We start from the raw sequence: 22,751 nt of genomic DNA, 5'->3' as shown, positions 1-22,751 counted from the left end.
ATGTATTGTGCTTTTTTAAAAAAAATAAATAGAAATTTATTTATTTCAAATATATGAGAACACTGTGGCTGTGTTCAGACACACCAGAAGAAGGCATCAGATCCCATTACAGATGATTGTGTGCACCATGTGGTTGCTGGGAATTGAAATCAGGGCCTCTGGAAAAGCAGTCAGTGCTCTTAACCGCTGAGCCATTTCTCCAGCCACGGGACTGTACATTTTACTCAGTGAGCTGAGATACAGGCCTTGTGAGCTATTTTTGAAAGCAATGGCGTGCATGAGCAATAAGAGCTCCAACTAGTCTCTCCCTCTGGGTTTCGTCCTGGCTATTCTAACAGGAATTGAGAACAAGGGTTTGGGATTTGAAATGCTGCTGTCTGCTTGTACAGTACCTCTGAGAGGACCCTCGTTTCCAAGGAAGAATGGAGGAGCGTCAGCTGGCCCCAGACAACCAGGTTTTTAGTTTATTCATGTGTGGCATACAGAAGAATATGTTACTTAAAGGGGGAAGGCTTGTGAGTTGTTCTATAGGCTGTTTTTCTTCTCTTACAGGGCTATTTCACAATTTAGTGAAACTGCCTGGCTGCCTTTCCACCTTAGGGTAAAAAAATCAGCTGAGCTCTGTCCTCCCTTGCAGGTTTGCCCTGAGGAAACTATGTTTCAGTAACTCCCAAGGTCACAGTAGGAAGTCAAGAAACCCTCATCACATGGAGAGAAACCTTGTGTAGCTGGAAACAAGGTTACTTCTTGGGGGAATGGGGGTGGGTGGGTGGGTGGGGTGTGGTTGGGTGTGGGTGTGGGGTGTTCTCTTGTCTTGAGGAGCTGTGTGTGCATGGATACTGTTAGTGATCATGAAGTCTAAAGCCCCTTTAGAGTCAGTATAGATTCCTTGTCTGTGGGCGCCACCCCTTCACAAACACTGTTTAAGGTTTTCAGCTTTGAAGCTTGCTTAGAGTACAAGGGTCCTGGCTGGATGGCAGTCTGTGAGAAAAAACACTCCTGAGTGGAGACTGCATTTCAACAAATGCGTCCACCCACCCCCACCCTGCCGAGGAAGCATCATTTTCTCAAGGAGGCAACCTGGTTGTTGGGGGTAGGCAGAAAGATTCTATCTCTCCCCTCCCAGCTATTCCCACCCGCATCAGCAAAACATCACCCCCAGCACTTCTTAAGTTGATGTGAGTATAGAATGGGAAAAAAATTTCACGAAGTCAAAGAAAATTTGAAAGTCTGCGAGCATTTATTTCAACATCACTGGACAAGATTCCTTGAGAGCAGGGGCCTGCGCAGCCGAAGATCTTGATCACTGTGCATGGCCCCCATGTCTAGGATTCCAGTGGTCTCCGCCTCGGGTTGATTGGCATCCTCTCCTAAAGGAGAAACAGACAGACAGGTGGATCTTTAGAAGGCCTCATGGAACTGAGAATAGGGTTCGGCTTCCGTGTGGGGGAGCACAAGTGGGACAGCCTGGCTTGCTGTGAGTGGAGAGAGAGGCAGGGGCTGGCTCAGGGCCCTCACCTGAAGAACTTGGACACGCGTGCCAGAGCTCTCTGGAAGCGGCCCCTCCAGGACCTTGCGGAAGGAGCAGGTTCCCTGGTCTCTCTTGGGCTGCTGGATGAGTTCTCCATGGTGTGAGCAAAGGTCACACTGTCCTGGGTGTAATGTATTATGTTTCTCACATTCTGAAAAAGAGAGTTAAGGCCTCACTCAGTCCCAACATGGCTTTTGCCCACGACCCCATTTGGCTACTGTGATGTGCATCTACACAGCTGGTCGAGGTGCTGAGGACAAGAAGGGTCACCTGCCAGGTTAAACCTCCGCCCCCTGGAGGGTCTTCCAGACCACATAGTAAGAGACTTACCTGCCCAGGAGGCGGAAAGTAGGGGACTAAGTTCATCCTCTCAACAGCCTGTGTGATTGCTCCAGGGACAGACAGCTGACTCCAGGAGTTCTCTGCACAGATCTGCTGAGCTGCCCACCGTGCTGGGTGTGGAGTGTCTAGCCTGGCCCCTGCACTGCTCAAACCCCACCCCCTCCATAGCTCTCAGCTCCAATCGCCTGGTTCCTCCCTGTTTCAGCCTAGTCCAGCGTGCTCAACCAGTGGATACATTTCTCTGAGTGGCCTGTGTCCTAATTCCCGCCCCTCCGAACTGTCTTATTACTGTCTTTGCTGCTCGTCCTCACTCTGGACAGCCCAGCAGCCTGAACACAAGGTCCCCTGGCTGAACTGAAAATGCAGCGGTCTTCGGGTTCCCGGTGAGTGGCCCTTCTGAGGGGTTTCCACAGACAGAAGTGCTCCTGAGGCCTGTCTGTGGTCTCCCCGTCCAGTTAGGACTGTGATGTTTCTCATGGCTCTCAGGAGGTGCAGGGTCCAAATGCTTTCTCCAAGGCCGGAGTCTGTGCGGGCCATGGCGCCCTGAGGCCTCTTCTAGCTTTCCTCCCTGAGGAGATTGCTCTCAGCAGGTCTTGCGCATAACTGCTCCTGTGTGACACCTTCTGGTGGATGGTAAAATATTTTGGGGCCAGGTACATTTCTATAATGTGCAGCGCAGTTGAAAGGGCCAGACACAGCTTTTAAAAGTTACCAGTTTAAACTTAGATCTGTGACTCATTTTGTGTTATCTCTTGGCCAGTTGTTAGAGCCATTGAGGCTTATTTGCTTTAAAAAAAATTTCATTGGGGGGGGATCTGTTGTTGTTTTTTTCCTCTGATATTTCCTGATATAATTTTTGTAGAGATTTGGCAGTGTAGGTTGTGGTCTTCCTTAGAATTCCCTGGTCTGTATGTTCTGCCCTAAAGTGATTCTGTGTGTGGCGCTTACCACCATGTTGTGTACTAAGTTATTTTTTTTCTTTCTGGAGTTCACTCCTCCATCTTTGTCCTCCATCACATGGCGTTAGCCATTTTGAATCCTACACATTGACATCGAACTCTGAGCAACAACTTTTCCTTTTGTTAATGATTACAGCGAGTGACAACCTTGGCCTTATGATGTTTTTGATTGAAGAGCTTCATACTTCCTTTTATTTTAATTTTTCTTAGCCAGATTTTAATACTTTTCTCTGAGTCTTTCCGTGATTGTGCCAATATTCTCAACAGATACTTTGTCTATTGTACTGTTACTGAAGACTGTATTAAAACACTTTGAGCATCCAGTTAATTGAATTTTAGTCGGTTTGTGTATACTAAAAATTTCTATTCAGTAACCTTGTTACAGCATTTCTCACATTTAGGGGATGACTTTTATCTGGTGTGTGGATTATTTCCTGTATCAACTATTTTGTCACTTTTAAAGAAGGTAATCCAGAGGTGGATTTTTTGTTTGTTTAATGGAATGCAATTACCTAAGCAAATTCTTACTGGTCACAGGACAGAACACAAGTGCCTGTGGAATGTTCAGCCATAACTGGTTTATCTGTATGCTATGCTCCTCTCTCCCCACCAGGCCCTAGGAAACTTTTTGAAAGAAGAGGCAGGAATTTTGTGAGACCTAAAAGTCTGGAAAAACTAAGGCAAAACAGTGTCTTCTGCTTGTGACAGTACCACTGTACTCAAAGAACATAGCCTGAAGAATGTCAAGCCGGTCAATAATCCAGCATGGTTGGGGAAGGGGGTTTTGAAATATATCTGAGGGGTTATAAACAATAGATAACTTTCGGGTTTAGGGAGAATCTGTTTTTTCTAAAGGTGTGGCCCTGGTCAATCAGCCATGTTCCTATGTATGGCCCTACACCTAGGAGCACATTTTTGAGGCAAGGTATGGTGACTGGTGCAACATGGGAGATTCAATTTAGCCCAAACTGAGTAGCAGATCGTTTTGACAGCTGTTACAGCCATGGTATTACCATCCAAATAAGGGAACAAAATCATTTCTGCCTCTTCAAGTCTTGGGCGTGTCAAAATTATGCCGCCTTTTCCTGTGTAGAGTCTCTGGGAAAGGAAATTGTCAGGTTTCTTCTATATGTAACTAACATTAGGTATTAAATCCCCTCTACTTTAGGGAACCTCGTAAGGACTTTTCTCCTGTGACCACCTCCAAGAAGGAGGAGGCTACCCCATTAAAGAGACGCCTGGTTGAGAGACATAAAAGGACTATGGCTGCTGCTCATCCATCACACATGCACGTCAAGAAATTGGCTGTAGAAGAAGGAGTTCGCAGTAAGTGTCTTTCACTAGGTGGGGTAACTGAACTTGTAGGAGGAAGCATTAGTTGTTCTGTCACCAGTGCCATCACTGACTTGCATTGTGACTTTCAGTAAGGACTCTCTGGTATATAAAATAAAATCAGTGTCAGGTACCAAGTATTTAGTAGGAGAAATGGTTTGCCAAGCATCAGGGAGCTGAAAAGATCAATAATGATTTGAGAACTCAGTATGGGTGTGGGATATTTTTGAAAAGGGATGGTGGAGGAGGAAGTAGCAAAAAAATATGACTCTTCTTTTACAGCTGGAAAGAACACTGTGCAGCAGATCCAGGCCCAGGTTGACACAGCAACCCAGGAGGTAAGGAGAGTCTATTGCCTAAGGGGGCCTTCCTCATTAGCCAGTACCCAGAACTTTTCTACCATATCCCAGAGAGAGTTCCCTTTTCCAACTGTATGACCTCCTCCTCTTGTGGCACTGGAAAAATTAGTCCTCCTTGGGCCTCAGTATTTGCAAATCAAAGGGAAAAAAAGTAAGATTGAGTGGTCTTCAAGGTTGCCACAGCTCTGAACTCAGTTCTTATTTTCATCTAAAGCTATTCTCATACTTTAATTTTTTCATATACATCTGGGTGCCTGATTCTCATATTTGATCTCTGCCACCTCAGGAGAGCTCCCAAGGGCCTGTGCTGCTGAACCAGCACCCAGAAACAACATCTGTGCCATATACTCCAGAGACTGTGGGGCAACAACTGATGGTGTCCCTTCCTGGGGAGCCCCATGGGACCTCTGCCATGCCAAGCATGTGAGTACAACAAGAAACATGGATTGTCCTGTGTTTGGGAATTCTAATGTTGTGCTTAGTGCCATGGGAGGGTGACAATAAGAAGATGAAGATAAAGGAGTAGGGGAAGGAGAAGGCAGCAACTCTGCCAAAGAGGCAAGGACATCCTCAGATTTCACATTTTTTTATTCATAAGGGTCTGGACTATTTTTCAAAGTCTCTGTTTCCCAGCAAGTGTGTTGGTGAACACAATCTATATCTATATTATTGGGAAGAGGACTAACACAAGGTCTACCACATAAGAGCCCCTCAAAACCAGTGAAAATGTTATTACTTTTTGACAGAGAAAGAAGGTCCTGTTGAGATGTTGGAGTATTATAAAGAGGGCCACAGGGCTTCAGGGAAACGACTAGAGGCCAGCAGAAAAAAAATTCCTGGAAGTGAATCTGAGTTGTCTTTCATGGCTAGACATGACTGTGTAAAATGTAGGTAGGATCCAGCCACTGAAAAGGGATGCTACTTACATACCTTCAGTCACTTTCAGACTAAAACACAGACATTGTGATTCATCATCATCTTCACTGTCACCCTTGGAGAAAAAAAGCCAGTGCAAATTATTCTCTTAGAGATACATGTAAAAGAAAAGAAAGGAAAATGAGTCTATTAATAGGAGGGGTTTGCCCAAAGTGTGTGGATAAATAAATATCCGTGCAGTCATTTGGATTCCCAGATCTCTATGTTGCAAATCTCTGCTACTCTGTGTACTGGTAGTACATGTCCATGAGAACTTTTAATCCCCTGACCTCTCCTCCTCTTCTTCCAGGTGTCCAAGCCTGATTCTTCAGCCCTGTGCCACCACTGACCCTATGCTACTGCAACCACAGGTCATGGTAAAGACTGGGATTCAGAACAAGGGGAAGCAACAAGCTTTGTGGATAGGAACTCTAGTGGACCAAGTGGAGGTCGGGGAGCAGCTGGGAGAGGCTAGGTGCTAGAGGGCCACTTGTCATAGGAGAGGACACAGATTTTCCTAGTCTTCATTCTTCCATATTCTTTCTTCTGCAGGGCCCCAGTGCCTCCAACCAGGCTTCAGTTTCTGCTACCTTAGAGTGGCAGGAGATGCTGGAGGCTGCTGAAGCTCTGCTGGCTCTGAAAAATTCGTCTCAGACACGTCACCAGCCCTGTGGCATGCCAGGTATGTAGGGATATTTGAGAGGTGAGAGCTTTCAGTAGTTGGGAATCCAGTGTTGGTGGTTTTAACCAGCTCAGAACCAAACACTCAAGTTCCTAAGGCTGAGTGGAGAGAAGGTGTCTCAGAGCCACTAGGTGAATCTTCAGGTTACTACATGCTTTGTTCACTAACAAATGGCTAGTGTCCTGACATCAAGAAACAGGTAGACTGATGTCCCCGAAATAGCAAAGTCTTACTTCAGGGGAGGCAGTATATCAAGCAGAAGGATTAGAACTATGTGTAATGGTTCCCAATGCATGATTGTGGTTGTATTCCAGACCACTGTAGACTGAGGAGGACTAAAATGACAAGCGCAGGGGATAAGGGTCTGAAATGGATGCTGACTTAGTGCATCCTCATGGAGGTACTGAGCCTGGGCAGTCTTATCAAGTTAAATGTGACCAGTGAGTTTCAATGACTCCCTCAAACATGAAGGGCTTCATGAGTTCAGAGGAGTGTTACATGGCTGGGGAGTCTGAGATAAGAGGCTGTGCACTGGTGAGACAAAAATATCAATCTGACATGTGAGTGGGAAGCCACTCTGTGTATGCTTGAAGAAAAAAGACAATTAAGGAAGCTGGAGAGATTAATTGTCACTGAGGTCTAGCAAGGAGTTTAATGTAGGGTGGACCAGCAAACCTGTGGGGTGAGGAGATTCCTCAACTCAATAAGGATTATATCTAGAGACCCCGGGTTTGACCAAAAGGGATTACTGGCTGTGACTGAGAGATGGTAGAGCTAAGAACAGAGATAAGGGATTATGATGGGATGGGTGTATTCCTGGTCTTACTGAAAAAAATCTCTCTCTTTCTCTCTCTCTCTCTCTCTCTCTCTCTCTCTCTCTCTCTCTCTCTCTCATACATAAAGTGAAGAGAGAGCTAAGCGGAGCATCACGTATGTGATTTGGCTCTGGACTTTGTTGGCTCTGGACTTTGTCTTTCTGTCTCCAGGTACTGCTGGAGAGAGGGGACTGCAGCTGGCCAACCCCTCTATGCCACCAAGGCCTACCAGCTCTGGTTCTCTGCCTTCTGGACATCTGGATTGCATGTCCCTCTTGACTTAAGAACCCAGACTATGAGGCCTCACTAGAGCACTGCCTGTTTGATTACTGTTTCTGAACTTGCAAAATGGCTCCTGTCCAAAGTGCTTAATGTGTTTTTTAAGCCTTCAGGTATTTTATAAGCTTTAAGATCCTTTTTATGATGTAGAGCAATTACTTGGCTTTCCTATGTTCTTTACCCCCATCCGTAATTTCTTTGGAAGCTGGGGCTTTTTATGTGTCTTATAAAATGCTTTGTGCAATCTAATATGATCAAACAATCTATCAATGGGGTTCTGAGTGGTATCAAATGCCAGTGTTTTCCTTTGTGTGCACTCACTCGCACACATATCTGCACACTACTGTACTTAAAACATGCATGTGGAAACATGAGGATTTTCACATTGCATCTAGATTTGTGTGTTACCAAAAATAAATAATTTTGTAAGGCATTAAAAAGTATGTTTTTTCTTTATTAAGCGGCGTATCAAGGAAGACTATTTTGTTAACCAGTTAGCTCAAAATCAATTCTATTAAAGCATCAGGCAACAGGTTCAAAAGATTAAACATCAATCACAATGTCTTTCAGAATTTCACAGCCCTTTTATTTGGTGCCCAAGTCAACATTATGCAGTATTTAACGGGCTAGCTACTTCATCCTTGCATGATGTTCTGTATCCTCTAATAATTCAAACTCAACACAGAAATAGAGACTCTACCAGACACACAGAAATCTCGCCTTTCCTTCCATGCCTCTTCTCATTTCATTGCAAATTATCGATGCTCTGTTAATGAGAATTCTGATATTCTCCATCTGATGGTGGAAAAATCAACATGAAAAAACAGGATATTGAGCAAGACTGAAAAACATCTCACTTCTACTTCCTTGAGTAGTTTCACGAATAAATGATCTCTAAGTCCGTACTTCCACAGTGACAAATGATTAAAGTAAAGTATTCCTTAAGGAAGAGCTGCGATCTGCTATACAATTGTATCTTTGACACATGTTGGTCCCATAGCTGAGTTAGTCCTTCTGGTTTCATAGTTACCCCTAGGCAATGTTTGCAATTCTGAGTTCACAGAGCTATGGTGCACACAATTCTTGTATGATTATTTTTTAGCTTTTATTGGTATTTAACTTTTATCTGGAATCCATTTAAAATTTATATTCATATACAGTATAAAGAAGACATCTGGTTATACAAACACCATATGTTAAACATTCTTTATATAATGATGGTAAAGAATACATGGACTGCAAGACCTGTGAGACGTGTGGAAGTTAGCTGAGAAGCCATAGCAATAGGCCATGATAAAAACAAGAAAGAATTCTAGCTATAGGTTTAGGATAATTCTCATGTATGCATCTCCATGCTCCTATCTCTACTAAACATAATGTTGAACAGCCAGGAGAAATCTGGAACACTTAGCTCCTGTACTGGGACTGACATGGTATAGTGGCCTATGGATTCAATGTTCTGGGTTATTTAGCAGCTATATGACAAACTAGTTTCTATCTTGCCCGACTTGAAAGGCTGCAGGAAATAGGTTGACATTTAGAAACCACTCATAACAGAAGCCAGAAGCATTTAAGAGCTGCAGGCCTTTTAGGGAACAGGAAAGTAGGAAAAGCTACATAGGTAATTGAACCTCTGGCCCACTGGCAATAGTCTTCCTATACATTAAGCCAGAACTCAGGACTAGGAAGGACCTCATGAACGATTGAAAGAAAACACACCTGTTAAAGGTGAATGGAGTGGTGAATAATAGAACTCAATGAATAACTAATTGCATTTCACAGTTTGAACAGAACCTTTTGAAACATATCTATTTTAGCTTTAATTCAGTTCTCAAATTTTGAAGTCATAGAAGCAAAGAAAGCAGGCAATAGAAAAAATATAGAACTGGAATTCTTCACCAAGCAGCAGTTGATTTAGATCATCTTCCCCACTGAGGCAACCCACACACAATCACTGCTGAAAATGACAGGTAGAGAAACCACCCAGGTAAAGATCTGGCAGTGCTAAACAGTTGGACATTAGGCTCATACTAGGTATTTGATAAGCAGAGCACCTTATAGGGCCTAATGAACCCCCTTGAGGCCAACAAGACAAAGCCTGCCTAAGTTCTACTATATAGCAAGGAGCAAGGAGTACACAGGCCATTCACTGGCTCAGCACTGGGAATATCAGTGGATCTTAAGAACTTAGTCCCTGATGTCACATGAAAGTGATTGTGTAAAGCTGTGGTCCTAAACCTGCAGAAAGCAACAGCTGCACATCTCTGGATGAATTGAAAAGGGATGCAAACTTTCAATGACATTTGAGTTAATTACTTTTCTCTTGCTATGATAAAACACCATGACCACAGTGACTTACAGAAGAATGGGTTTATTTTGGCTTTTGGTTCCAGAGGATTTAAGCGTCTGTCACAGAAGGGAAACATGGCAGCAAGCAGTTCAGGTGACAGCTGGAGTAGGAAACAGGGCTCACATCTTAATTTTTAAGGAAAAGCAGATAAAGCAAACTAGAAATGGCCTGAATCTTTACGTTCTTAAATTCTGCTCCCAGTGACATACTTCTCCTGGCAAGGTCACAGCTCCTAAACTACTGAAATAATTCTACCAACTGGGGACCAAGTGTTCAAATGCCTGAGACTATAGGAATATTTTTCATTTAAGCCACCACATTCCACTCCCTGGCTCCCATACTTTCATGGATATCTAAAAATACAAAATGCATTTTGTCCGGTTTCAAAGGCTCCCATAGTCTCAACACTGTTTAAAAAAATCTAAAGGCCCTACTGAGACTTGAGGCAACTTCTTTGTTTCATTTCCCATTATTTTGTTTCCATTTATCCAGCACTAGCCTCAAAACAAGGACAGATTTGTACCCCCTGTAAATCACTCTATCTTTTAAAAACTTTTAATAGATTCTTTGTGAATTTCACACCATGGACCCAATTCAACTCATCTGCCCTTTGTATCCACCCTTTTTCTTTGCAACCTCCCCCATAAAATTAAATTTTAAAAAACTAACAAAACCAAACACAAAACCACAAATTCTTTCCATAGAAGCTGTAGTGTGTCTACACATCTTTATTTGAAAGGATTCATTGCAAAAACAAATAATAGATAGATAGATAGATAGATAGATAGATAGATAGATAGATAGATAGATAGATAAAAGGATCTGGTTCAAGTCCCCTGGCTCCTGCTACACTGTCAATCCTGGATCCTCATTGAGACTCCTCTCAGATATCCTGTTGTTGTCCTGTGTCATGGAGATCCTGCAGCTTGTTTCTGCAGGACTGTCCCCTTTATGTGCTCCAGCAGTTCATAGTTGGGGTAGATGTTGGGATAAGCCAACTCAAAGCCCTGGATTTCGGCCTGAGTAGTAGCTGAGCTGCTCAGCCTGCCAACACTCTCCAGCACTGACCTAGCTAGCTTACCCAATGACATTTCACTGCTATGCTTGAGTAACCAGCAAACCCACGGCCACACTCATGCTGGCAGGGCCAGCTCTACTGTGTTGCCCAGGCGAGGTGTGGAGCTTTCTCTCCCTCCTAAGCCCTACAACTGGTGAGACACTGGGCTAGCATTTCTGCTTTGATGACCCAGGAGCCAGCTCTCCCACCTGTCACAGGTGGTGAGGGACAAGGGGGCTGAGTGTATCTCTCCTGCACCCATGCCCCCTCACAGCAGATAAGTGGCATGATGAGTTCTCCCTTGGGCTTGCCCTCGAGGCCTGCTCACCCATGCCTGCCCTCACCAGGGTCAGCTCTACTATGCTGCCCAGGTGATACAGGGCCCTCTCTCTAGAGTGCTGCAGCCAGTGTATGAGAGGCAGGACCTCTCCCACTCCCATACTCTCTGGACTAGCTCCAAGGCAATTTCTTAATTGCAACCCCTGTAAAATAAAAAAGGCAAACCACATATTTCTAATATGTAGTGACACCGAATGCATATTACTATTCCAAAATGAAGGAGTGGGAGTAAAGAAATACTGGATCAGAGCAAGACCAAAACGCAGCAGGATAAATGCCAAATTCTGTCACTCTATGTCTGATACTGAGACTTTAATTTCAAAGGGCTTAGATAGTCCTACTCCTCCAGCTTTGCAGTGTGCAACACACAAATGTCTCCTGGACTGATTCTATTCCCTGTATTTAGCACTCCTTGGCTGATGTCTCATGACTCTGGCATCTCCAACATCTTGGGATCTCCACCACAACCCATCCTTTTCTTTCACAGCTTCAGCTAATGACCTCTCAGGACCCCATGCAATGACTCTACTATAACATATTGCCTGGACTCAGTGGCTCTCTGAAACGACAGATGAAGATTACATAACCCCTTTAATCAAGTATCCTTCATGACTCTAAAGCCAGCATAACATGGTTAACACAGCCAAGTTTATGTGCCATCCTGTGATGAATGAAATGCTGAAACTGCTAGAACGCTATAAGATAAGGCAAGGGAAACCAATACCAGCAGACTAGTGAGGCAGATCAAGTCAAACCAAGGCCAGAATCTCCTCCCACTGTCTGTGGGGTCATATTTATTTTTTTTCTATTTTTATTAGGTATTTAGCTCATTTTGGGGTCATATTTATATTCTTTCTAAAGATCACGCATCCTCTCATGTGTGTCTGCTTCAGCAAAACATCCTCTCACCTGTATACTCCAGCAAAAAGCATTATACAACTGAGTTTCCAAAGAAATCAGAAACTTCCCCTTCAGTGTTCCTTCAAAAGTCACTGACTGTTGAACTAAGACAACAACAACAACAACAACAACAACAACAACAACAACAAAACTGTCAGGCATGGGAAACTTCCTTTAGAGTTGCTGGTTGGGGGAGTGGTTGGTTGGCTCTTATGAAGTATAATCCATTGAGGAGGTACCTGGTGGGCCCATGCCAAAGTGCGCCTCTGAGTAATTATATCACACAACACATCTGGTATAAAGGGGTTTGTTTGGGGGAAGGGAGGGGAGTGAAGGCCTGAAGAAGGGAGAGGCAAAAGAGTAGACAGGGAGAAAGAAAGAAGAGTAGAAAGAAGGGAGCAGAGCATGAGGACAGAGAAAGGTGGTGGGGTGGGGTAGAGAAGGACAGAAATGGGGGTGGATTACCTTAGAGTAAGGAACTAGTTGCTTGTTGTTCTCTCGTTGTCAAGCTACAGTTAGCTTAGCTGTCAATGTAATAAGAGACCCCAGAAGAATAAATTGTAATCTAAATGGCTATGTATCAACTAAATTTCAAAGATTTGTCCATAGCCCACTATCGCAACAGCTGTTCCAGGTTTCTGTGGTCTTCGTGACTGCAAGCTGAGGCAGTTTTTTACCATCAGGCCTATGGAGGAGGAACATGGAAGAGACTGCCCTCATCTTGTCTAAAGCTATGTGTGGCAATCAATTCTCCAGATGTTCTCTATTTGTCCACAGTTCAGGCCAGACCCTGGCAGCAGTGGAGGCACTGGGGAAGTTATGTTTAGTGGTTATCATACTACAATCCCAGTGGCATCCTTTGTCATGGTGCCAGTATCTTCTTAGAGACCTTGTGATGGGGGTCACTGTTAGGATTTGGGAGTCTCTGTCATAGTAAGTTTAAATATATTAAATGCCATATTCAGCAGGTCTCTCACAGACTTGATGACTAGTTCCTACTAAACATATCTGAGTTAGACAATCTTGGCTGTTTTTAGTTATCTGACCTTAATTGTACTTTGCAAACATAAAACAGGAGACTAAAGCTTAATCTTGTGATTAACTGCATTAGTTCTTTGGATTACTTCAAATGTATTTATGAACACATTAAAGGATTTGATCATTTATAAACTTACTGACTACCAGTTTGCATTTCTTAATTATAGTAGTTTTCATAAGTCTAGGACTTTAGGCTCTGTCCGTTAGGTATGAGCCTTAAAAATCATGATTTTTGAATTGAAACTCTTCTAGAATCAGTAAACATAATCCATAAAGATTGTGAGAACTTTTCTGACCTTTATATGGTGTAAATCTCCAATAAAATTTTAAAAAAGACTTTAAAATCTCTCAATTATATTGTTTGTAATATTAAAATAAGGCACCCTTTTAAGAGTGAAGACATAGAGCAACAGTGTAAATAATTTATCAAGACAGGGCAGAAATCATATAAAAATCTTATCCCAATATAAAGTAACTTTGGAGTCCTTCTTTCCTGGTCTGTTCATGTCACATGTTGTTCTACTTAACCAAGATGGCAATGAAGCCATAACTTTCACCTCCTTCAGCCATTAGGTGGGTAGACATATGTTGGTATATATCCCAGAATAGAATCATGTCACATGGTTTAAGATTATCTGAGCACAAACTTGCAATTATTAACCCTGAGTTATGAGTTTTAACCATATAAAATTTATAACTCAATAATCTTGTTTTTAACCCTGGACTTTAAAACCATGCCTAGGTCTGAAAAGGGTGAGCAATAACCCATTTGCAGGACTATCAATAAAGTACAACAGTATAAAACAATTTTAATGTTATCAACATTTAAATGACATTTGAATTCCTATTACATTAGACCCAGTCAAGAGGTGAATTAAGCCTAGGTGGCTGGCAGCAGGGGAAAGAAATAGCATTCATTCACATACTCAGAACCAGTCAGAAACAAGCATAGAGTGGTCACGTACTAGCAGAGACAGAAGTAGGTATACATACATTTTTAAATTAGCTTTTTAAAATCTGAATAGACTTTTATAACCTTGATATTTCATCATCATATAATGAATATTTCAAACCCAGTTTGAATCATATATACAGCATGTTTTTATCATCACCACACAGAAATTCATACCAACTTAAAATATGAGACTTAATGCTTTCTTAGTCTAAAAGAAGACACAACAATAGAGAGTTCATTAGGTCTAAGTATGTAGAGAATATCTTATGTTTGTATGTATGTGGAACCTGTCAATAATAAATGTGATGGTCTATGGCTTAGGCAGAAAACAGAAGGTTGGACACCCAGGAGGCAGAAAGAGTTCTGGGATAGAGCCAGGTGGGTGACCTGGCCAAGAAGATGAAAGGAGATGGACGACACATGGTACCTGAACACAGGTAACCAGCCACCTGGCAGAATGGAGGTTAAAATAAATTGGTTATCTTAACTTACGATTCCAGTCAGAGAAGGGCCTTGTTGTATGGCCAATGTATTTGTTAATATATTTTGAGTCAGAGTCTTATTTTTGGAAGCATGGGACTGGGAAGAAGAACCAGACATAATTTCAACAAATGGTACCCAAGTAATACAATTGGAATCCAACCTTACACCCTGGAAGGGCCTGGGTAAAAAGTAGTAAATAGTCAGGCTACCTGGACAAAACGTCTGGCCTCTGAAAGAAAGAAAGAAAGAAAGAAAGAGAGAGAGAGAGAGAGAGAGAGAGAGAGAGAGAAAGGAAGGAAGGAAGGAAGGAAGGAAGAAGGAAGGAAGGAAGGAAGGAAAGAAAGAAAGGAAGGAAGGAAGGAAGGAAGGAAGGAAGGAAGGAAGGAAGGAAGGAAGGAAGGAAGGAAGGAAGGAAGGAAGAAAGGATAAAAACAGACCAAAGCTAAAGCTTCCCAGAACAACAGATGCTGAGAGGCTAGGAAGATTTCCTAGCCAAGGAGCAGGAACCTGCAGAGAGTTAGAGTTAGTACAGAAGGAGGCTTTTTAAAGAAGCCCCTACTGGATTTAAAAACAGAACCTAGAAGTTGTGGCGTCTCCCAAGGACAGAGCACAGCTGTGGCCAGGGGGAAGGAACCAGCTCCAGGTTACACACAGGCTGAATGCAGCCCATGCAGAGGCTGATGGCAAAACCTGTGGAGACTTCTAGGAGACCACAGCTGTGCTATAAGCCACTCCAGGGTCTCCCAAGCTCGTCACGGAAGATCAGGCCAGTTCTGTCCTATGGGAATTAATGCTCTGCACTCATAGCAAGGGAAATGCAACCCCAGGTTGGCTGCTCAGCCAGAATTGGACAGAAGGTTAAAAATGCTTCTCCCTGTAAACAAAGGGACAGGGTGTGGCCAGGCACAGTACAGCATATGAACTAAAACACAGCAGACAAAGAAGATAGAGACAGGCAGTTCTCTGTGAATTCTAGACCAGGCTGGTCTACAAAATAAAGTCAGGGAGAGACCCCTCTGCTGATAGATATAGCCAATTAGACAGTCTAAAATTCAAAATGACACATTTTTCCCCTTAAAGTTACTATGTAGGTTTTTCATTAATAATGATTATAAATGTCCTTAGTAATTAAAAAATACATATCAATCTTGAATTTATACAAAGAGAAAGGGAAATATAGGTATATTTACCCACATTTATTTACCCACAAGGTATGTTTATAATTTCAAATGAAAAGATAATGCTTTTCTGTTTCCAAGAACAGCATTCTGTCCTGGGAAAGATATATTCTGTTGATCAATGTGAGAACCCAGAGTTGGAATTGGGGCAGAGTTGATTTACTTTTATCCAATAGAAAAACAAAAGCTGTGCTCACAAAAGCTAACATGGGGTAGAGTTTCACACCACTTTGAACAGCCAGCATGTCTCCTTGGACATGGAGATACCTCCCATTAGAAAACTAATGGTGTGTCATACAAGCTAACTTGAAACAGGGTGCCATGCTCATATCAGCAACCATTCTCTATAAACATGGACTCCCACAGGAGAACTGATTACAACTCACACTAGTGCACGCCACATACCCAAGCCAAAAACTTACAGCAGATGTAATGTTATTTAGGAATATGCTTATACACTAAATGGGAGGGAATTGAGATGAAGTTGAATACAGAAAAGGATATTAAATTAAAAGAGAAAAAGTCAAGATAAATATATTCACATAGATAGTAATCTCTAAAGATAAGGAAAATAAAAATTTATATAAATATTTCAAGAGTACATAGATACTAAATAATGAAATCCATGCCTTTGATCTCAATACTCGAGAGACAAAAGCAGAGACAGATAGGTTCCCTGTGAGTTCTAGGACAACCTAATTTACAGAGCAAATCCAAGTCAGCCCAGGCTATACAGAGAAGTCTTGTCTCAATAAATAATAATAATTGTTTTAAATTGTCAAAATGAAGGTGATTATATATTCGAAGGTTGTGATGATATTGTACATCTTCTCTGAGAGAGGTCAAAATGGAGCAGACCTAGGTAAAAAGAGGGAGAGCTGCTAACTTGAATCAGTCTATAATTATGATGACTTCAAACTGCAGGATAAAAGGCATGCTGTGTTGGGAGAGAGGCTCCAGATTTGTGTTAACAGGAAATAATAAAAGACTTTGGGTTCCTTCCAAAATTATATATATATATATATATATATATATATATATATAAAGATTTGATGGAAGGAGACCTCCTGAAGATCTTGGCTACAGAAAGAAAGGAGAAAATCAAAAGGACCAAATCAACCAGTAATGTATAATGCTAAACCCACTATTGAAACAACTATGAAACTGACTAGGACATAAATATGTCTCCAGCCAGAATTTTAGCTACACATAACCAATAAATCTTGTTGGCTATAAAATTCTCATGACTTTTTATTATTATATGCTATCCTTTCAGAAGGCATAAATGGAGATTTATATTGCAGTTTGATTATATGATCAAACTAACTTCTGAAGAAAGGTATTTTATTTTAACCTACTCAAACAAAAAGCAGAAAAATCATACTTAACTGATCTGTACTCCCTGCACATTCCATACAAATGTTGTTAAAGAACTATATATTACTTGTAAGGTTTGTATGTTGCAGAATGGAAGGCCAAGGAATCAGCCCTGGAATGATCAACCTTAAAGAATGTTGGAACACCTGATCCTTCCTCAACTGATGGTGTTTTCAGAAACTTGCTTTGAGAACAATTTCAGGAAAGGTTGCTAATCCCAGATGAATTCAGTTTATCCAGCCTTTCAAACTGACCCTGTCAAGAATTCAGTTAATCAACATATAGAGAACTAATCATTTTCCCAATTTTCTTTTGGGGCCCCAAACAGGAATTCTTTCCCCCCAATTCAACAGGAAGCAATTATAAGAAGATCATTGTTTCAGTCCCTTAAGTTCGAGTAGATGGGTTTGGTAATTTATGAGTTACAGATATGCTGTCATTTTAGGGGATGATGACAAATAATTATGGTCTTGAACATGGAGGAAATAAAATAAGGAGCTTTGACTCAGGGATTTATATCCTTTCTTTCGTCTTTTCTATCCTTTTTTTCTTAAATAAAGAGAAGAGGTTGAGAAGAAAGAGAGGTTATAGAAATACTGTAAGAAATTAGACAAATAGGGGTAGATGATTGAATATACCCTTAAACCAAAAAACCATTTTTCAATTTTTATAATTATTTTCTTCATTTACATTTCAAATGGTATCCCAAAAGTCCCCTATACCCTCCCCACTGCTGTGCTCCCCCCCCATACCCACCCACTCCCACTTCTTGGCCCTAGAATTCCCCTATACTGGGACATATAAAGTTTGCAAGACCAAGGGGCATCTCTTCCCAATGATGGCTGACTAGACTATCTTCTGCTACATATGCATCTAGAGACACGAGCTCTAGGGATACTGGTTAGTTCATATTGTTGTTCTACCTATAAGGTTGCAGACCCCTTCATCTCCTTGGGTACTTTCTCTAGCTCCTCCATTGGGGGCCCTGTGTTCCATCCAATAGATGACTGTGAGCATCCACTTCTGTATTTGCTAGGCACTGGCATAGCCTCACAAGAGACAGTTATATCAGGGTCCTTTGGGTAAAAACTTGCTGGCATATACAATAGTGTCTGAGTTTGGTGGCTGATTATGGGATGGATCCAAGGGTGGGGTAGTCTCTGGATGGCCCATCCTTTCATCACAGCTCCAAACTTTGTCTCTGTAACTCCCTCCATGGGTATTTTATTCCCTATTCTAAGGAGTAATGAAGTATCCACACATTTGTCTTAATTCTTCTTGATTTTCTTGTGTTTTGCAAATTATATCTTGGGTATTCTAAGTTTTTGGGCTAATATCCACCTATCAGTGACTGCATATCAAGTGACTTCTTTTGTGATTGGGTTACCTCATTCAGGATGATATCCTCCAGATATATCAATTTGCCTAAGAATTTCATAAATTCATTGTTTTTAATAGCTGAGTAATACTCCATTGTGTAAATGTACCATATTTTCTGGATCCATTCCTCTGTTGAGGGATTTCTGTGTTCTTTCCAGCTTCTGGCTATTATACATAAGGCTGCTATAAACATAGTGGAGCATGTGTCCTTATTACATGTTGGAACATCGTCTGGGTATATGCCCAGGAGAGGTATTGCTGAATCTTCCAGTAATACTATGTCCAATTTTCTGAGGAACTGCCAGACTGATTTCCAGAGTGGTTGCATGAGCTTGCAATCCCACCAGCAATGGAGGAGTGTTCCATGCACTAAACCCATCTGGTCCTGGGCTTTTTTTTTTTTTTTTTGGTTGGAAGATGATTAATAACTGCTTCTATTTCTTTAGGGGAAATGAGACTGTTAAAATCATTAATCTGATCCTGATTTAACTTTGGTACCTGGTATCTGTCTAGGAAGTTGACCATTTCATCTAGGTTTTCCAGTTTTGTTGAGTATAGCCTTTTGTAGTAGGATCTGATGATGTTTTGGATTTCTTCAGGTTCTCTTGTTATGTCTCCTTTTTCATTTCTGATTTTGTTAATTAGGATACTGTCCCTGTGCCCTCTAGTTAGTCTGGCTAAGGGTTTATCTATCTTGTTGATTTTCTCAAAGAACCAGCTCCTGGTTTTGTTGATTCTTTGAATAGTTCTTGTTTCCACTTGGTTGATTTCAGCCCTAAGTTTGATTATTTCCTGCTGTCTACTCCTCTTGTGTGAATTTTCTTCCTTTTCTTCTAGAGCTTCTAGGTGTGCTGTCAGGCTGCTATTCAGCCCTAAGTTTGATTATTTCCTGCTGTCTACTCCTCTTGTGTGAATTTTCTTCCTTTCCTTCTAGAGCTTCTAGGTGTGCTGTCAGGCTGCTAGTGTATGTTCTCTCAGGTTTCTTTTTGGAGGCCATCAGGGCTATGAGTTTTCCTCTTAAGACCCATAAGTTGGATATGTTGTTTCTCCATTTTCAATAAACTCTAAAAAGTCTTTAATCTCTTTCTTTATTCCTTCCTTGACCAAGGTATCATTGAGTAGAGTGCTATTCACTTTCCACGCCAATGTTGGCTTTCTATTATTTATGCTGTTATTGAAGATCAGCCTTAGTACATGGTGATATGATTGGATGCATGGGATAATTTCAGTATTTTTGTAGTTGAGGCCTGTTTTGTGACAGATTATATGGTCAATTTTGGAGGAGGTACTATGAGGTGCTGAAAAGAAGGTAAATCCTTTTTAGGATAAAATGTTCTATAGATATCTATTAAATCCATTTGTTACATAACTTCTGTTAGTTTCCATGTGTCTCTGTTTAGTTTCTGTTTCCAGGATCTGTCCATTGATGAGAGTGGGGTGTTGAAGTTTCCCACTATTATTGTGTAATGTGCAGTGTGTGCTTTGATCTTTACTAACGTTCTGTTAATGAATGTGGCTACCCTTGAATTTGGAGCATAGATATTCAGGATTGAGAGTTCATCTTGGTAGATTTTACCTTTGATGTGTATGAAGTGCCCCTCCTTGTCTTTTTTGATAACTTTGGGTTGGAAGTCAATTTTATTCGCTATTAGAATGGCTACTTCAGCTTGTTTCTTCGGACTATTTGCTTGGAAAATTGTTTGCTAGCCTTTCATTTTGAGGTAGTGTCTGTCTTTTTCTCTGAAGTGGGTTTCCAGTAAGCAGTAATATGTTGGGTCATGTTTGTGTAACCAGTCTGTTAGTCTACGTCTTTTTATTGGGGAATTGAGTCCATTGATATTAAGAGGTATTAAAGAAAAGTAATTGTTCTTTCCTGTTATTTTTGTTGTTAAAGTTAGGATTCTGTTCTTGCGGCTATCTTCTTTTAGGTTTGTTGAAGGATTTCTTGCTTTTTGTAGGGTGTATTTTCCGTCCTTGTGTTGGTGTTTTCCCTTTATTATCCTTTGAAGGGCTGGATTTGTAGGAAGATATTGTGTGAATTTCATTTTATCATGGAATACTTTGGTTTCTCCATCTATGGTAATTGAGAGTTTTGTTGGGTATAGTAGCCTAGGCTGGCATTTGTGCTCTCTTAGGGTCTGTGTAACATCTGTCCAGGATCTTCTTGTTTTCATAGTCTCTGGTGAGAAGTCTGTTGTAATTCTAATAGGTCTGCCTTTAAATGTTACATGACCTTTTTCCCTTACTGCTTTTAATATTCTATATTTATTTAGTGCATTTGTTGTTCTGATTACTATATGTCAGGAGGAATTTCTTTTCTGGTCCAGTCTATTTGGAGTTCTGTTGGCTTCTTGTATGTTCATGGGCATCTCTTTTTTTTAATTAGGTATTTTCCTCATTTACATTTCCAATGCTATCCCAAAAGTCCCTCATACCCACCCCCCCAATCCCCTACCCACCCACTCCCCCTTTTTGGCCCTGGCGTTCCCCTGTACTGGGGCATATAAAGTTTGCAAGTCCAAAGGGCCTCTCTTTCCAGTGATGGCTGACTAGGCCATCTTTTGATACATATGCAGCTAGAGACAAGAGCTCCAGGGTACTGGTTAGTTCATATTGTTGTTCCACATATAGGGTTGCAGTTCCCTTTAGCTCCTTGGGTACTTTCTCTAGCTCCTCCATTGGGGGACGTGTGACCAATCCAATAGCTGACTGTGAGCATCCACTTCTGTGTTTGCTAGGCCCCGGCATACTCTCACAAGAGAAAGCTATATCTGGGTCCTTACAGCAAAATCTAGCTAGTGTATGCAATGGTGTCAGCGTTTGGAAGCTGATTATGGGATGGATCCCTGGATATGGCAATCACCAGATAGTCCATCCTTTCATCACAGCTCCAAATTTTGTCTCTGTAACTCCTTCCATGGGTGTTTTGTTCCCATTTCTAGGAAGGGGCAACGTGTCCACACTTTGGTCTTCGTTCTTCTTGAGTTTCATGCGTTTAGCAAATTGTATCTTATATCTTGTGTATCCTAAGTTTCTGGGCTAATGTCCACTGGGCCCACACATGAAGCACCTGCTTGTGTCAGTCAGATGACGATGGAAGCCATTTTGAGGTCCCCTGGGAGATTTCTAGTAGAATCACCTGTAAGTTAACAATGGCCATTGGACTCGGCTGCCTCCCCAAAGTTAAAAGGTAGAGCCTATTACACAATATACTTTGGGCAGAGCACTTGGAAGAATTGAGGTAGAATTGACATGAAAGTCTCCTTCCTGAAGACTAACCCATACAGTACTGGAAAGAACTATGCAAGTTGCCAAAGGAGACAAGCAATCAAAATTTTCTCCCAGCTGTAATGCCTATGAACCCCAACAATGACCAGAATGACAAGATCTCTAAATGGACTTAAGAACCACTCAGTAGGTGGGAATACAGGCTCTGTACTATAAACCTAGACCACTCCTCCTAGCTGGTGAAGCCATGAACTCTAGAGGAGCACCTAGTACTGTCCCTTTCTTAAACCAGTATAATTTCTAACTTCATTCTAAATACGGATCCTCATATCCATAAATAAGTACCTCTGACTCCTCACCAAAGAATTTTCTTTTGCAGCAGATGAAGACTATTACAGAAAACCATAACTGGTCAAAATATAAAGAACAATGCAGTGTGGGATAGCCAGCCCTAATTGATACATGTATAACACAACCTCCACATCTAAGGCCTAGGGAACATTGTGGAGGAGGGAGTAAGAGTCAGGGGACTAGGGAGGGATGTCTATTGTGAGACAATGTATTCTATGAGTGACAGAACATCTCAACTATATGGTTGATAAACAAGACATTAAAAGTGGCAACACTGGTTGACATGTGAATGTAAATGGGGGGGGGGAATTCTCACAAGGCTTTACCCCTAGAAGAAGAAATACAGATAATTAATGGTTGCTGAGAGAGGGAAAATTGGTTTTCCCCAGGGCCTAAACACAAACACATATGAGCAAAACTAAATGATCTCAGCAGGCTGTGTGCATAGACTTACATGAACACACATATACATATGAAACAACTGTATTTAAAGAAGATAAATTAATGAATTTGATGAGGAATGAAAGCAACACATGAGGAGTGAAAAGGAAGAAGGCAATGTAGGGTTATGGGGTCTCACATTCGCTCTGCCACAGGGCTTGGCTTCTCCAGGGGAAGTTTACTGTGCTTACCCCACTCTGGCGCCAGCCTGGCAGGTGTTGGGCCACAGGGCAGCCCTGAGGACATCACTATGGTGATGGGGAAGCACAGTCTGAGGCTCAGGACAGCTTGAGCTAGCTCAGGTGTCCCCAGGCCTGTAAAGAGACCAGGCTATCTAGTTCTCAGGATCTCAGAAACTCAGGTGCCTCTGGGAGCAGCAGAAGAGCTGAGAGCAGAGGGACCCTGCCCTCAGGCTGGATCTGGCCTGATACACAGGGGGAAAAGAAGTGGGGTTTGGGGG

At 41.8% G+C, this 22,751-nt stretch overlaps 1 protein-coding gene and 1 long non-coding RNA gene across 6 annotated transcripts; one reads left to right on the top strand and one right to left on the bottom strand.

Moving 5' to 3' along the window:
* Positions 1-724: 724 nt before the first annotated feature.
* On the top strand, positions 725-7,654 carry Dmrtc1a (DMRT-like family C1a). Of its 5 annotated transcripts, none has more exons than XM_017318619.2 (7): positions 725-739; positions 4,001-4,158; positions 4,447-4,502; positions 4,810-4,946; positions 5,749-5,815; positions 5,991-6,120; positions 7,107-7,654. In XM_017318619.2, exons 2-7 carry the CDS (start codon positions 4,095-4,097, stop codon positions 7,217-7,219), a joined length of 567 nt encoding a protein of 188 aa, XP_017174108.1. In that variant the 5' UTR covers positions 725-739; positions 4,001-4,094; the 3' UTR covers positions 7,220-7,654. The 5 variants fall into 5 exon arrangements, with proteins under 5 accessions (XP_017174108.1, XP_006528343.1, NP_081867.1 ...); XM_006528280.4 differs by lacking the exon at positions 725-739 and adding an exon at positions 2,064-2,256; NM_027591.3 differs by lacking the exon at positions 725-739 and adding an exon at positions 2,183-2,256 and having other exon boundaries at positions 7,024-7,648.
* Positions 1,219-1,965, bottom strand: 1700011M02Rik (RIKEN cDNA 1700011M02 gene). The gene is made up of 3 exons (NR_073044.1): positions 1,862-1,965; positions 1,519-1,682; positions 1,219-1,370 (listed from the first exon to the last, which is right to left on the bottom strand). It is a non-coding gene; the product is annotated as an RIKEN cDNA 1700011M02 gene (long non-coding RNA).
* Positions 7,655-22,751: the final 15,097 nt, after the last annotated feature.

This window comes from Mus musculus, chromosome X, assembly GCF_000001635.26.
Source record: "Mus musculus strain C57BL/6J chromosome X, GRCm38.p6 C57BL/6J".
NCBI classification, from domain to species: Eukaryota; Metazoa; Chordata; class Mammalia; order Rodentia; family Muridae; genus Mus; species Mus musculus.
This window is presented reverse-complemented; position numbering and strand designations above follow the sequence as displayed.

Excerpts from the sequence above, each read along its gene's own strand:
- Dmrtc1a (XM_006528280.4), top strand. The coding sequence starts at position 2,234 with ATGCAGCGGTCTTCGGGTTCCCG. Across the intron at positions 4,503-4,809 it reads TTGACACAGCAACCCAGGAG|GAGAGCTCCCAAGGGCCTGT; the intron begins GTAAGGAGAGTC and ends CTGCCACCTCAG. Across the intron at positions 5,816-5,990 it reads TACTGCAACCACAGGTCATG|GGCCCCAGTGCCTCCAACCA; the intron begins GTAAAGACTGGG and ends TTTCTTCTGCAG.